Genomic DNA, 12,319 nt, shown 5'->3' on the forward strand with positions numbered 1-12,319 from the left:
TCATCATGAACTATTTAACAGTCAGTAATCCATGGACAGGTCTAAATCTTTGCAAGCCTAACTAACCAGATAGATTCCCAGCTTTTAAATATTTTTAATATGTTTCTACATCAGCATATTTTTATGCTGAAGTAACTTTTGATTGGGAGCCACCCAGTTGGTTATAAGATGGGTGGCTATATAGGTATTTTAAATAATTCACTATTACCACTAGCATTGCATAAAACTATATGAAGAAATACTTCCTTTTTGCCTACAGCCTCATATCATAAGCAACCCTCTGTGGTGTACATTTTCACACTAAGATAGGAAATTTAGTTTTCTATTACTCTTTTCTTCAAAAGTTTAAGATTTACAGCACAAAACTTTTCATGTCCAGTCACTGAACTCAATGGCTATTAAGAATGCCTTAAATAAGTGGGATTTTTATATTACTATGCACAGTCAATTATTTCCATACTCTTAAGATAAAAATAATCAAACTGGTGTCCTCAAGGTGCTTCAGATGACAATACTCCTGAGTATTGAAACCTGGAGATGATAGGAGTTGTAATTTAACTCAAGAGGAAGACACAGTTTTGGGAAGCATTGCTGTAAGCTACAGCAGAACGCTATAGATATACAATTTGATGTCTGAGTAGAACTAACAATTTTTTAATTTCATCCAAATCTAAATAAATAACATATTTTTGATTTGGAACTGTTCCTGAGATGCATATTACTGTATCACTTGTTTAACAGTATATTTAATCTGTTAACATTAGAAGACTTTGCCATTCTATTTCTATTGATTTAAATATGGGGTTTATTATCCATAATATTTATTGTTGTGCTTGCCGTATTTCTATAAGAATTAAATTATAATTACTTCCTCCCCTTCCCAACCCTTAAGATAACTATCAGGACATTCTGATTTTAACATTTAATCAAACTAAACTCCATGCTCAGCTAAGAAGCAGAAAATGCATGTTGCAAATAAATTTACAGGAATGTGTGGCCATGGATTGCAACATGTTGTTTTCACGGAAGCATCCTACTCAAGAGATTTTGGCCATTGTGATCATTGTTAAATAGAAATCTCTGTGCTTACTATTCCATCCACAGATAAGGAAGCAGTGTCGATCTTTAGGTGTTGCTACAAGAACTGAGTCACCATGGCATTAATCTTTGAACTTTGGTTGTGTAATTATTTTTTCCTTCGGCTAAAACCAAGCAGCGAGGGGACTGGTTATCTCCCAATCTAAAGAGATCTTTGAATGTTACAATCAAGGTGTGTACATCTGCTGCACTTTTGGCTTGGCCCTGAGCCAAAGGGAAGAACTTGAATTGGATAAAGAAAATATCCCAGCCCGGCAGAACTAGCCCTCCCGAAAAACCAGTTTGTCAGCTGCTGCTCAAAAATCAGTTTCCCTCTAAGACATGCTGTGACAACATGCCCACAACAACGTTTAACTCTGTTGATCAACAGGAACAGGTAAGACGAGTGATGGGGGGGGGGGTCTCTTCTTTTGCTTTCAGCTTGTCCGGCCAGCGGGAAGGCTGGCCTGAAGGAGGAGGAAAGGGCTCCTAGGTCTTAAGTGAGAGGATTTGTAACTCGGTTGTTGGAAATTGAGCCCAAAGGCAAAGTGAGAATGAAGTAGCTTGTTCAAGGTTTAGAAGTACTGAGCTAGAACAGTGGTCTCCTCTGATTCCATTCAGATAACTGACCAGAAGCAAGACTTTAATAGGAGTGTCTAGAAAACCTGGGTTTTCGTTTGTACAATGTTGAATTAGGACTGAATGATCCTAGTTTAAATCTCTACTTATACAAAAGTTTATCTTTTTGGCTATCATACTTCACAGAGTTGCTGTAAGGATATCATTGGGAGAAGATTGTGTTTGTCTTCCTAACAGAATATAACTGCAATAAATACATTCATTGTACAAAGGAGGAGGCTTAAAATATTGTAACCTGCTAGATTTCACCACCTACAGTTTATCACTACTCTTGTTTTATCCAACTACAGGTAGCCCTTCACTTAGACCCATTTCTTTTTTTGAAAAGTTTTATTGTTTTAATTAAACAAACACACACAAAAAAAGAATCATCTTTCATTACATCTTGTAGAAAGCATGTCGATTGGTTACAAATCATTACATATACTTCATTCAAATTGAATTGTATATTTTAAATCAAAATTTTTAATGAATTTTACTATCACTGTATCACTATTCTCATTTAATTACAATTATTTAGATGTGCTTTTATCTAAAATCATTTGTATTTAAAGACACAACCACCTACTGGCATTCATTCACAATTCCAATAAACCTCCAATAACAGTACACCTATTATAACATATTCTGAAACAAAGTCAGTTCATAAAATATCTAAGCATTTCCCCCCTCTTCCCCACAACTCACAATTTAAAGCTTATATTCAATTTGCTTTTACTAATACAACATACACACACATATATATCATTAAACATTATCCATTAACATTTCCTTATTATTATTGTAGTTAACTAAAAATTATTTACTATTTATATCACCTTTCCTCTCATCAGGCCCAAAAGAAGTTTTACCTTTATAGCAAGCTCTAAACACGAATTTATTAATAAAATGTATAGGTCTTTTCCCTAAGTCCCAATTTACAATTTATATCCAAGTTATTTTTACCAATTAAGGTTATCATTTCATTATTATTATCATAGCTAATTATATGTTAACAAATGAACATTTAATAATAATCTAAAACAATCTACAAAATACTAACATTCCTACTTATTAATCACCAAAAATATCCATTAACATTTCCTTGTTATTATTGTGGTTAACAAAAAAAATATTTACTATTTATATCACCTCTCCTTTCTTCAGACCCAAAGTAATTATATCTTTGTAACAAGATCTAAACTAAAGTTTATTAATAACATTTATAGGTCTTTTCGCCAAGTCCCAATTTACAATTTATAACCATTATCATTTCATTATTGTTGTCATAATTAATTATACGTTAACGAATAAACATTCAATGATTACCATCATTATCATCATCACCATCTGTCATTGCCCTTGGGGTATTATCTTGGACAGCGCCCGCACAAGTCATCTCACTGAGGCACACTGGACTCTGGATGGGTGGAGGCACTTACAACGAGTGCTGAGGCCCCCAGACTTGCCAGTAACATCTACAGTCTGCTCCTTGGTCTGCTCCCTGGTATATTTGTCCAACGGAGGGAGCAACAGAAGATGGCAAAACTATAAGAGGGGATCTAATGCTCCTATTGCATCCCCCCCTCTTCCACGATCCACCACGGCCACCCCGGACTTTAGACTCTTTAGACTCTGGACCTTTTATCATACCTTTCCAAGAACAAGGTATACCATTTGCTTACCACCTGTATACCACCTGTATACCACTTTTGGTGCTCAGCCACCTCAAATTTTTAAGATCTATCTGCACAGCTATTAATCCATATGGGCACAGTGTTCCAAAATTTTTTTAGGAATGTGGTGTGAATGGTATGCCTGGCTGATGACTATACCCACTGTTTTAACTTTATTACTGTTGTATTTCTTGTGTTTTAATTGACCTATGTGGGGAATGCATGGATGAGCGGATGTATTTATGTGAGAGGATGATTGATTCGAAGGGTCTGTCGGAAAAAACGGGGCCTGTGGGGGTGGGTGGAGGGATCACGGCCACGGGAGTGGGCCGGAGCATTACGGTCTTAACAGGGAGGGGCAGATATGGCGGGGACTTTAGGGCAGGCCATTACCGGGGAAGGAGGGCTCGCTACGTCACAGAGATCCCTCCTTCCGGCCCTATGAGTCCCACTCCAAGGCCAGATGGTGTGAGTAATCAGGACCCTGGTCTCAGGCTGCTGTCGCTAAATGCCAGGTCTGTAGTTCATAAGGCTCCTCTCGTTCGGGACTTAATTTTAGACGAGAGGGCAGACCTGGCATGTATTACTGAAACCTGGCTGGGCCTGGAGGGAGGAGTCCCTCTCGTAGAGATGTGCCCAGAGGGCTTTCAGGTGCTTCATCAGCCGAGGGCTCAGAGAAGGGGTGGGGGTGTGGCCATTGTTATCCGAGAGTCTCTAGCACCTCGTAGGATCCCTGCTCCGGAGCTTGTCGGGTGTGAGTCCCTGCTGGTGATGTTGGACCTCAAGGGTCAAGTGGGTTTGCTGCTAACGTACCTGCCTCCCAACAGCATAGCAGCAGCCCTCCCCTCGCTCCTCGAGTCGGTAGCCGAGCTGGCAGTTGAGTTCCCCAGGCTTATGGTTCTGGGGAATTTCAATTTGCCTTCGCTCGGTGAACACTCTGATGGAGCGCAGGAGTTCATGGCTTCCATGACAACCATGGGCTTGACCCAAGTAATTCGGGGCCCAACCCACTTGGCGGGTCACATGCTCGACCTCGTATTTCTTTCGGAGCAGTGGAGTTGTGATCTTGGTCTGAGGGGTAGTGAGATCTTACCCCTGTCATGGTCGGACTACTACCTACTGAGGCTTGACTTTCGGAGACCAAACCCCCACTGTAGGGAGGAGGAACCGACCAGGTGGTTCCGCCCCAGGCGACTTATGGACCCCTTGGGGTTCCAGACGGAGCTTGGGGTTATTCCTGATACTCTCGCCCGCAGTCCGGCGGAGACTCTGGTTGCTGCTTGGAATTCGGCAGCGACGGAGTCTCTTAACCGGATTGCGCCTCTACGGCCGCTCCAAGGCAGTGGATCCAGGAGGGCCCCTTGGTTTACTGAGGAACTCCGGGAGATGAAGCGCCGAAAGAGACGCCTAAAGCACCAATGGAGATCCAGTAAATCCGAATCGAACCAAGCACTTTTAACATCTTGCATCAGAGAGTACATCCGGGCAATCAGGACGTCAAACAGAACTCACATTGCCTCTCTGATTGCTTCCGCTGAGTCGCACCCAGCCGCCCTGTTCAAGATAACCCGTTCCCTCCTAAATAGGAGGGATACGGGTGATCCTTTGCAGGGCAGGGCTGAGGATTACGTCCAATTACTTGCGGACAAAGTTGCTCGGTTTCGGGCGGACCTGGACTCCAATTCTGCAGAACCAGCCGAGGCACCAAGGGATAATCTGGTAGGTCATCGCTGGGTTGATTTTCAGGCTGTTACCCCTGAGGACGTGGACAAGGCCATGAGAGCTGTAGGTGCCTCCACATGCGTGCTGGACCCGTGCCCCTCCTGGCTGGTTGTCAACAGCAGGGAGGTGACACGGGGCTGGATCCAGGCGGTTGTTGCCGCCTCCTTACGGGAGGGGGTCTTTCCCCCCGCTTTAAAGGCGGCGGTGGTGAGACCCCTCCTGAAGAAACCATCTTTGGATCCAGCCGTTTTAAACAACTACCGTCCAGTCTCCAACCTCCCCTTTGTGGGGAAGGTTGTCGAGAAGGTGGTGGCCTTTCAGCTCCAGCGGTCCTTGGAGGAAGCCAGTTATCTTGATCCATTCCAGTCAGGCTTCAGGCCTGGCTACAGCACAGAAACCGCTTTGGTCGCATTGACCGATGATCTCTGGAGAGCCAGGGATAGAGGCCACGCCTCCATCCTGGTACTCCTTGACCTCTCTGCGGCTTTCGATACCATCGACCATGGTATCCTTCTGCGACGACTGCGGGAGGTGGGGGTGGGAGCACTGTTTTACGGTGGTTCTCCTCTTACCTCTCGGACAGGTCGCAGTCGGTGTTAGTCGGAGGGCAGAGATCGACCCCCAGGCCCCTAACATATGGGGTGCCGCAGGGTTCGGTCCTGTCCCCCCTTCTTTTTAATATCTACATGAAACCGCTGGGCGAGATCATTCGACGGCACGGGATAAAATACCACCAGTATGCGGATGATACACAGTTGTATCTGTCCGCCCCGTGCCAACTCAATGAAGCGATGGACGTGATGAGCCAGGGCCTTGAAGCTGTTAGAGACTGGATGGGGGTTAACAAGCTTGTACTCAATCCAGATAAGACCGAGTGGCTGTTGTGCTTCCCTCCCACTAATTGGCCAAGTGTTCCATCTCTCAGGCTGGGGGGTCAAATACTCCGCACTTTATTGCTTAAAAGATCTCTCAAATAGTCTCATTGCCCTTGAGTTGTTATTAACATTAGCTTGTCTTTGGTTGTCAAACTTATTTCTGAATAGATTTCTCTTCTTAACTCCATCATTATCACCCTTTTTTTTCTCCTGTATCTTGAAATCTGGGATAAAGCTCCAAATTGTCAAATTCACTTTTCCATCTTCCCTTCTTTCCTGTGGCGTATTGCATCTTAGGCAGACGTCTTAGCCATTAAGCCACAAGCCCTCCTCCTTATCAGCTGAAGCCAGGGAGGAAGGTATATATTTAGTGTCACAACCCCTGGTATGCCCCAATTATGGGAGGAAGCTAACTGCTTAATGTAATACACCACAGGTTCGAATCCCAGTAAGGGTATGGCTAGCTGATGAGAGCTAAATAGCTTGAAATAGATCTATACTAGTCTCCCTTTATTTATTTATCAGCACAAATATAACACAAATATAACAAAGGCAACAGTAAAATATTGGGTTTCTGTCGTGATGGACTCTTGTGACGAGCCGATTGACAGATAATGGAAGCAGTTAGCTTCCTCCCATAATTGGGGCATACCAGGGGTTGTGACACTAAATATATACCTTCCTCCCTGGCTTCAGCTGATAAGGAGGAGGGCCTGTGGCTTAATGGCTAAGAGTTCTGCCTCAGATGTAGTACACCACAGGTTCGAATCCCAGTAAGGGTATGGCTAGCTGATGAAAGCTAAATAGCTTGAAATAGATCTATACTAGTCTCCCTTTATTTATTTATCAGCACAAATATAACTAACACACACACACACACACACACACACACACATATATATATATAAGTTAACTTAAGCACAAGTTCTTTTGTTCTCTTCAAAGGAGAAGGATTCTATCTTTTTCCTCCCTTTTCCTTCTCTTGCCAAAATATTTTCCAAGAGCACCTACAAAAAAAAATTCGTGCCCTTGATTCTTTATTAGCTTTTGTAAGCAAGTTTCAAACCCTTCAGTTACAGTCAGTAAGATCAAATAGGAATGAACAAAGGATACATTGTTTCAAAGAAAAAACTTCAGACTCTGGCTTCCGAATGGCAGATTCCACTTTTTCATACTTTTTTCAATTTTATGGAAAACAAAAATCTTTAATTATCTTTGGAGGAATTTAATAACAAATAATAGGGAGAATTTGTTAAAATAAAAAAGAGAGTTTTAATTTAAGCCAAAAAATAAGGTGGTAAAAAATAAAGGAAAAAAAATCAATCCATTCACTTCAAGCAGAGAAACAGGAAACATTACGGTCACTTCAATCCACAAAATATCGTTAGAAGAAAAAACTAAAAACTTTCCAAGGCAGGCCAATAATAATTAAATTCGCCACGTTATTCTCTTACTTAAAGGACTAATTTATCTTTTTAAAAAAGTTTGTTTGGGCATTTTTTCTCAGAGTAAAAAAAACCTCACCCGATGGACTCACTTTCACTTCCTTCCTTCCGGAGCCGTCTCCGACTTCGTCAGCCTCAGGGCTACCTGTTTGCCGCCGGCTTGAAGCGCTTCCCTTGGGTCAATCAGGGACTTTGCGGTGTCCCTGAGACCAGCAAGGCTTTGTCTTCCTGATCACCATCTCTATGGGACGGTTTAGGTCCTGCCGGACCATCCAGTGGCAAAAGTGTCAACGGCGGTCTCAGACTCTCGAGATCGCACGATGTGTTGTTGTGATGTTGGCTCCTCCTCTGACTTAGACCCATTTCTTTAATGACTCTTCAAAATTACAACGGCACTGGAGAAAAGGGATTTACAACCATTTTTCATACTTATGACCTTTGCAGGATCCCAGTTCAAAATTCAGACACTTGGCAACTGACTCATATTTATGATGGTTGTAGTGTTTCTGGGTCATCTGATCACCTTTTGCAACCTTATGACAAGGACAGTCAATGGGGAAGCCACATTCATTTAATGACTATGTTACTACAGTGATTCACTTAATAACTGTGGCCAGAAAAGTTCTAAATGGGGCAAAACTCACTTAACAACTGCCTTGCTTAGCAACAGAAATTTTGGGCTCAATTGTTGCCCTTAGTCAAGGACTACAGGTCATTCTCAACTTACAACTATTCCTTTAGTGACCGTTCAAAGTTACAACGGTACTGAAAAAAGTGACTTGTGACTATTTTTCACACTTACGACAATTTTAGCAGCCCCATGATCATGTGATCAAAACTCAGATGCTTAGCGACTGATTCATACTTATGATGATTGCATTGCTCTGGGGGTCATGTGATCACTTTTTGCAACCTTCTGGCAAGCAAAGTCAATGGGGAAGCCAGGTTCACTTAGTAACCATATAACTAATTTAGCAATTACAATGATTCACTTAACAACTGAGACAAGGAAGGTCACAAAAGAGGGCAAAACACACTTAATGTCTTTTAAACCTGTTAAAACACTGAATAAATGTCTCACTTCGCAACATAAATGTTAGGCTCAATTATGGTCATAAATTGAGGCTTACCCGTATCTGTAATCTCACCTCTAAATTACTGAAGAGCTAGAATTCAAAGTTGAGGGATTGACTGAAGGCTTAATTCCCATGTTATAAACATGTTCAGTCATGTAGATCTGTAGCGAGACATTTGTCTGTCAGGGGTGCCAAACTCAAATTCATTGAGGGCCACATCAAGGTCGGGTTTGATCTCGGGGGAAGGGTGGGCATGGCCAGCTCAAATTCACTTGTGTCGGGTGTGCCTGTGGTGGACCGAGCACTCTGCCAGTGAAAACGGGCTCCCGAGCTCTGTTTTCAGCTGCAACGGCCTCTTGCCACCCTCTGCCAGTGAAAACAGAGCTTGGGAGGGCTGCCTCCCAAGCTCCATTTTCACTGGCAGAGGAACTGCGGGCTGATCCTTCACTGTTTTCAGAGCAGCTCCATGGGCCAGAACTTAGCACCTTGCGGGCCAGATCTGGCCTGTGGGCTTTGAGTTTGACACCCCTGGTCTATGTGATGTTCAGTCGAGGTCTTTAATCCTGGTTAAGCATTTTCTTCCTTAAGAGGTGTGTTTGGCCTTTCCAACCCTCTCTCATTAAAAACAAACTACTTATAGCATACATTGGAAGATCACCCGTTAAAGACTAATTAAAATATATTGACTTTTAAATAAAGGTATTTTTTTTATTTAATATTTTTAAATAAAATCTGGGAAAGGCAGCCAAGCCAAGTGCTGTCTGGAATAAAAGGGTTTCAATAGCCTTGGGAGAAGATAAATTGTGGAGTCTCAACTCATCAAACTATCCTATTCTGGCCATTTATGTTAACTGAACTCTTGACGCTGGAGACAAAGCATAAATAATTTTTGGAATATAGACTTTTGCACCAAGATTCATTTTGTTATTTTATTTTATTTATAGCTCTGACTATAGACTATGCTATTTTGAGTAATAAGTAACAGTAACATTTCAAACCGAGAGACCCCAATGTAGATCTCAACAGTTCATTTTTAGCCTTAAAGTGATCAATCAATTAAATTACTGATTAAAAGGTTTCTATAGGCATTGTATGATTATTTAAAAATAGAACAATACAATTTAAAACCAAAGCAATAGTAATACAATTCAATCTAATGTAGCAAAAATCAGTAATGACATTCAGACCAGATATAAAAAGGAGCTGAAATAATGTAATTTGGATAAAACAGCAAGATTATGGAATATTTGAATTTGAATTTTGAATTTAATAGAATTTGTATGCCGCCCACTCCCTAGGGACTCTGGGCGGCTCACAACAAATAAAAACATTTAAAATATTTAAAATACAAAATTAAAAACAATACAACATCCATTCCATCAAGTGGGGCTGGAAATTAATCAACAGCCCCAGGCCTGCCGGAACAGCCAGGTCTTGGTTGCTTTACGGAAGGACGGGAGAGTGGTGAGGGTCCGGATCTCTGGAGGAAGCTCGTTCCACAAGGCCGGTGCAGCTATAGAGAAGGCCCTCCCTCGGGGAGCCGCCAGCCGGCATTGTCCGGTCGACAGCACCTGAAGGAGGCCCAGCCTGTGTGATCTTATTGGTCGTTGGGAGGTAATATTTTCAAAGCTAAAGTGTTTTGCCATTTCCTCTAGGATTTAATTTCTGCCGTGCTTCATATCAGTGTAGAATTGGAGATAGTTTTTATGAAGTACAGTTACTCTTTCATTACTGGCTTCCAAAAACTATCAACATCTGTTATCCTTTTAGGTTTCCATTATGGGGGAGACAGGAGTAGATGATCCCAGCCTCGTTGATCAAGAACTTCGGGATATGGATGAAGATCGCTTATGGGAGATGGTGGAGGGCCATCGTTACAGAATTGTGAGGGGCGTCTCCCCCAGTCGTCTTACCCCCTACTTACGGCAGGCCAAGGTGCTGGGACAATTGGATGAGGAAGAAATCTTGCACAGCCCCCAGTTCACAAATAGAGCCATGAGAGTCGGTAAGCACCCAAGATACTATATTGGAACGTTTAAAGCAGTGTGGTGTATGGTACTGTAGCATGTGCAGAGCACAGGAAAGCTTTAGACAATGGAGAAACAGTTATAAAGACTTGTGATGTCCAGTGGGATTATATCTTGGCTCCAGCACTACTCTGTCAAAGGGCACCAAGAAGCTGATGCAAAGTAGCCAAAGCTAGCCAAATTATTTTGGGACGTGGATGGGGCAATAAATTCCTTGCCCTTGCTATTCTTCACAATATAAATATCACAAATTAAATGTTTTGCTGCTACCCAAAATCTGGTTACAGAAAGAGCCACCTCGTTCTATCCAAAGTAGCATTGGTTCTATCTGGGAGGGAGGGAGAGAGAGGGAGAAATTATTTCCTTGGATAGATATTGTTAGGTAAGCTCCCCGTTGGGAGAGCGAGTAGGTTTAGTGAAGCGTTGTGAGAGTTGTGTTGGAGAACACACAAACCAGCATACAGTGACACTGCAGTTTAAATAGGCTTTTACTTTCGTGGAAATAGAGGTATCAGAGTCCATCAAACAGTCCAAGCCATACACGGATAAGACAGTCAGTCATCAATGTTTTTCAGTTAAGGGATAATCCAAATAACATAGTCCAGTAACATATAATCAGTCCGGTACACAAAGTTTGCTAACAGTTGCAAAACTTACAATAGCTCACAGCACTTCCAGATCAGCCCAGCATCTAACAAACAGAGAGAGAGCTAACAGTCATTTTTGCTTCCTCTTATGGTCTATTGAGGAAAACAGCACCCAATCACATTTTACAATATGCTTTAAAGAAACAGGTACAACATTGTTACATGATTTATATATTGCCAACCCAACCGTTGGAATTATATTCCTAACAGGTATAATAGAACCCTATGGAATCTAGTCCATTCTATAAACTAGATTACACAACATACAAAATGTATAATGTTACAGCTCCATCACAGGTAAACGAAGAAGTGTTCCAGTTTAAGTGGCAGGCTGGTTCTTTATTTACAGGTTAAGACATACAGGGTAACACTGCATTTAAAAGATAGTGCTTTTAGTGAAACCAAAGGAGAGTTGCAAGTAAGGTTACTCAAATACTATTAAATTACAGTGTTATTTCTGGAGGAAGGGTGAACTGTATGGCACATGTCCTTCATGTTACTCTGCCTGGGTAACTATAGGTTATTGGACTTTTTAGTTCCCATCATTTTACATTACTGATCTTCCTGATCTCTTTTAGGCCATATGCTGGATCTCTTGAAATCTCGTGGGAAAAACGGGGCACTTGCTTTTCTGGAAAGCTTGAAACTTCACAACCCTGATATTTATGTGCTCATTACTGGTCTGGAGCCTTCCATAGACCACAACAATTTTAGCGGTGAGCTTTTTCCATCCTTCCTACCTCACCCATTCTTACCTGGATTGTTTTTCTAGGCAAAAGACATGACCACGGAGACATCTTCGGACAGTGCTGGCTCTTTGGCTTTTAAATGGAGATGAGCACTGCCCCCTAGAATTGGGAACAACTAACACATAAGTGCAAGGGGAACCTTTACCTTTACCTATGCACAATATATTCTTAGTGTGCAGTAAATAAAAATAATACATAGCTGAGCCTTTGATACCATTCTGCTGATTGAAGTAGAAGCTTTATGGTGTTCAGGTCTGGGTGTTGAGGGAACTCTAAGCATTTTGTCCCAAAGGTGCTTTTTCAAAAAGCAATTGGATTTTGCTTTTTCCTTGAATATGTTTTGCTGCTCATCCAAGGAGCTTCTTCAGTTCTGACTTTAGAACTGTCCTCAATTCTGAAGTCAGAAC

General features: G+C 41.9%; 1 protein-coding gene across 4 annotated transcripts in view; it reads left to right on the forward strand.

Annotated features, from left to right (window-relative positions):
• The first annotated feature begins 1,237 nt into the window (after window positions 1-1,237).
• CARD14 (caspase recruitment domain family member 14) overlaps window positions 1,238-12,319 on the forward strand; it is a 43,513-nt gene continuing 32,431 nt past the window's right edge. For 2 of the 4 annotated variants that reach the window (XM_087710132.1, XM_087710130.1), the window contains exons 1-3: window positions 1,246-1,474; window positions 10,260-10,494; window positions 11,742-11,879. In XM_087710132.1, the coding sequence (XP_087566258.1) occupies window positions 1,433-1,474; window positions 10,260-10,494; window positions 11,742-11,879 (415 nt within the window). In that variant the 5' untranslated portion in view covers window positions 1,246-1,432. Of the gene's footprint in view, window positions 1,475-10,259; window positions 10,495-11,741; window positions 11,880-12,319 lie in introns of all 4 variants that reach the window. The other 2 variants (XM_087710134.1, XM_087710131.1) reach the window with 2 other exon arrangements.

This window comes from Thamnophis sirtalis, unplaced genomic scaffold (assembly GCF_051295495.1).
Source record: "Thamnophis sirtalis isolate CommonGarterSnake01/CBP01778 unplaced genomic scaffold, rThaSir2_p1.2 scaffold_3, whole genome shotgun sequence".
Taxonomy (NCBI): Eukaryota; Metazoa; Chordata; class Lepidosauria; order Squamata; family Natricidae; genus Thamnophis; species Thamnophis sirtalis.